The 3912-nt window shown below is 51.5% G+C and overlaps 1 protein-coding gene across 1 annotated transcript in view; it reads right to left on the reverse strand.

Annotated features, from left to right (window-relative positions):
* The window catches only part of TMEM8A (transmembrane protein 8A), a 45638-nt gene extending 45117 nt beyond the window's left edge, over positions 1–521 (reverse strand). The window contains exon 1 of the mRNA XM_018567728.1: positions 240–521. Within this exon, the coding sequence (XP_018423230.1) occupies positions 240–390 (151 nt within the window). The 5' untranslated portion in view covers positions 391–521. The remainder of the gene's footprint in view (positions 1–239) is intronic.
* Positions 522–3912: the final 3391 nt, after the last annotated feature.

Below are 3912 nucleotides of genomic sequence, written 5' to 3' on the forward strand. Positions count from 1 at the left end.
TACACAGGGCATAGTTACATAGGCCTGCATATAATACAATACAACACACACAGGAGGAGAAGAGATACAATCAGACAACACGGCTGGTAAACAGATCACACAATAAAGAAACAAACAAAAGTAACAAGAACACAAAAGTAACAAAAAGGAAATAAAAGTAAAACTTTGGCAGAGAAGAGATCATTAACCCTTGCTGCGCCAAGACAGACACAGAGGGCATCGGGCAGCCGGGTACTCACCCTGAGAGGAGCCGGGTGCTGCTTGGCAGCAGGGGAAGAGCCCCAGGGGCAGAAGAAGCAGCAGCAGCACCATGGAGGGGCCCATGTTGGACCAGGAAGCCGGGCAGCTCAGGATAAGCTCTGTGGCCACCAGTGACATCACCCTCATCATGTGCCCACACACACCTGGATGAGTGCTGGAACACCCAGTGACACACACACCGTGCAAACACTCACTCTGGGCCTGTCAATCATCCAGCCCAGCCGGTCACAGCTCAGGCCGCCGCCCCGCCCACCACGGGCAACTTGGACACACCCATCCAGCAGTAATCTCGCAGCCTTCCTGACAGCGGAGGTCCACGCCCTCCCCGGGGAGCCTGGCTCCCTGGCCACGCCCATCCCGCAGTAAGCAAGCTGTGATAGAACGCCCTCTCTTCAGTGACAAAAGGAAGACCACGCCCTCCCTGGGGTTGTGGACCCTCCCTCAGCCCATGGAACTGCCTGCCCCCCCACATTGGCTGCCAAGTCTGCAGTGCCTCCGCTTTTCAGGAAGATGTTGCAAAACTGCAAAGGCCACTAGGAGCACTCAGTGTAACAATGGGGTGTATTTACTAAAGCAGCGAATGTCACATTCACCAAAACATTTACTGCATGTGAATCTGCCTGGTGCAAGTGTTTGCATGCCAGCCATTGGTTCACCTGCAGTGAAACAATAAAATGTGCAGGAAGTGAGTCTGAAAATACATGTGCAATAAAGCTAAAATAAATGTGACTTTATTTTCACCTGGTGATCCTGCCAGTAACACACTTCCTGTCATAGGGTGACAACGCTCACTGTGCCGTATGTGTGCAGGAGCAGTGTTGTCCCCCTAGCACAGTGAGTGTGTTAGCACTACAGAATGCCTTCCCTCATCTCCATAACATGGGGGGGGGGATTGTTCTATAGTCCGCAGAGAAAACTGCAAAGAATGTAACTGATAAGAGTGCAGCAAGGAGAGAGCACAGGAAGTAATCAGCTCACTGGATTACTGCCAGGTTCAACAGGTATTCTTTTGCTCATATTGCACAGATGTAACACTTTTAATAGAGTGTTTCCCGGACCGAAAGGGAGCAAATAAAGAGAATCTTGCTCTGTACATCTGGATTCTCTCCATTGCTCCATATTTCCTCCACCGTGATAAAGAGATTTACAGGGACCCCCAAGCTGCGATGATGAACTGATACATTTCCTGTGCTGTCAGTGGCTCCATGTGAGATACATGACTGAAGTGGCGTCACTAGGGGGGTGCGGCCTGCACCCGGGGTGACACCATTGGAGGGGTGACACTAAAATGACTGACAGCCATTTTGGTGTCACCCCCTCTGAAAAGTCGGCGCTCGGTCATGGGGTCATGGACCAAGTGTCGGCAGCTGCAGGAGAGAGGAGGAGGACCCCCCGGCGGCATACCTTATCCCTTCCGGTGAACTTCCCCTCCTCTCTCTAGTCGGCGTCCATCACCCAGATGGCCGCCGGCAGGTTACAGCACGTCACGTCATCACATGCCTGCGGAATGACATCACAGCGCGGTGTCGTCCGGTACCGGTGTTCTATCAAAGATTGTGACTGGGTTGCAATGTGTGATCGGTCACGTGGTCACCCATTTTAACGTAGTCACGCCCACTTTTTCAGTGGAAAAATATGTGACCGGCAAAATGTGAAGAATTCCAACGCTTTCTCAGCTGTTCCAGAGCAGATCGGCATTGCAGATGGTATGTGGGGGAGAACCGATCTGCCTTGGAACAGCTGATCGATCCTGAAATGTGACTTTTATCAGACTGTGGAATGTGAGATCGCACTCACAGAGTCCGATAGAAGTGACATTTCTGGACCGATCAGCTGTTCCAGGGAAGATTGGTTCTCCCTCACATCCGAAATCTGCCCCGGAACAGTTGGAATTCTTCACTTTTTGCGAGTCACATATTCCACCGCCGAAAAAGTGGGTGGAATCACGTTAAAATGTGTGACCGGTCACACATTCCACCGCCAAAAAACATGGCGGGATAAGGTTAAAATGTGTGACCACGTCACCGTTCACACATTCTAACGCTGTCACAGACTTTGATAGCACACCATGCCGCGGGACGCCCCTGCATGACGCCCCTGCATGACGCCCCTGCGTGTCCTTCTCATATACTTGACAATGACATTGTGAGGATTTGCAAGTGGTGGGGGAATCGTGTTCTTCATATGAGTTGTGTTCTTTAACCCTTTTGCTGCCACCAACGCCATGTTTGTTGGGCTCCGCTGCCCCTGCTGTGGGCCCAGGACAGGTATGGCGAGTGTCAGCTGGTAGAGGGGAGGGAGATCAGCAAACAGAGAAAGAACCAGGAAGCAACTGGCATTTTGTAATTTCCGGTTTCAGGCCCGGTTCACACCATCGCCAGTGCGCTCCAGCACAGTTACTGGTCTGGACCGTGCTGGATCGCATAGTGGAAGCTTCCCTGCGTTCTGGGGCGAGAGGGAGAAGTGCCATTCAAGTCAATGCGATTGCACCACACTGGAACACAGGCTTTACCATACCATGCGTTCTGGTGCGAGCGATCACACTGCGGAAAGGGGCGTGTCTCCAGTGCCACTGACTGGAATTACACCAACACACCTCCTCCCACCCCAGAATGCAGTGAGGCTTTCACTACATGACCCAGTGCGTTCCGGCCACTGACTGGAATAACACCAACATACCTCCTCCCACCCCAGAATGCAGTGAGGCTTTCACTACGCGACCCAGTGCGTTCCGGCCACTGACTGGAATAACACCAACACACCTCCTCCCACCCCAGAATGCAGTGAGGCTTTCACTACGTGACCCAGTGCGTTCCGGCCACTGACTGGAATAACACCAACACACCTCCTCCCACCCCAGAATGCAGTGAGGCTTTCACTACGCGACCCAGTGCGTTCGGGCCACTACCCATGCTGGAACGCACTGGAGATGGTGTGAAACGGCCCTCACAGCAGCCAGTGATGAAGCTAATCAAGAACAAGGCAGGCTGGATTAGCTTCTGTGGAGTCCAGGGGAGACATCAGGGGTCTCAATAAATGTCTCAATAAAGATGGCCTGTGACTACTATTGAGCTATCATATAGGGGGCTTGTCAGACCCCCTCCCCCCCCCCCCATGATAGCAATAGAGTAAAAAGTAAAAATAAATTAAAGAAAAAACCAACCTAAACTATGTCAAAGCCCCTCCCCCACACACAGGGACCTACATAGGAGGATGACGATTGCATCACGTGTTAGATATTGCAGCAATCATTCTAGAGTCTATATTCACTCTGTTATCTCTAAATGGATGACCTGTGAAGGATTTGGAAAAGTCGCCTGTGGACAATGTTGGGCACTGTGGTCTTTCTGCTGTTTCACGGGCGCACACAATTTTAAAGTGGAATGCTAGGAATTTAAAAAAAATGAACCCTTGCAATGGGGCTGAGTCCCGCACTGCTCAATTTGGCCTAGGGCAGGGGTGCCCATTAGGTACCCCTGCCTGGCAAAGTCTGGCAAATAAATTAGAAGAGCTTGAAATAATGATACTTGAAGAGGACTTCAATATAGTGGGTATAGCGGAAACCTGGCTGGACAGCACGCATGACTGGGCTACTAATATAGAGGGGTATAACCTGTTTAGGAGGGACAGAGGTGGGAGAAGGGGGGGGGG

This window comes from Nanorana parkeri, unplaced genomic scaffold (assembly GCF_000935625.1).
Source record: "Nanorana parkeri isolate BGI_ZX_2015 unplaced genomic scaffold, ASM93562v1 scaffold1087, whole genome shotgun sequence".
Lineage (NCBI taxonomy): Eukaryota > Metazoa > Chordata > Amphibia > Anura > Dicroglossidae > Nanorana > Nanorana parkeri.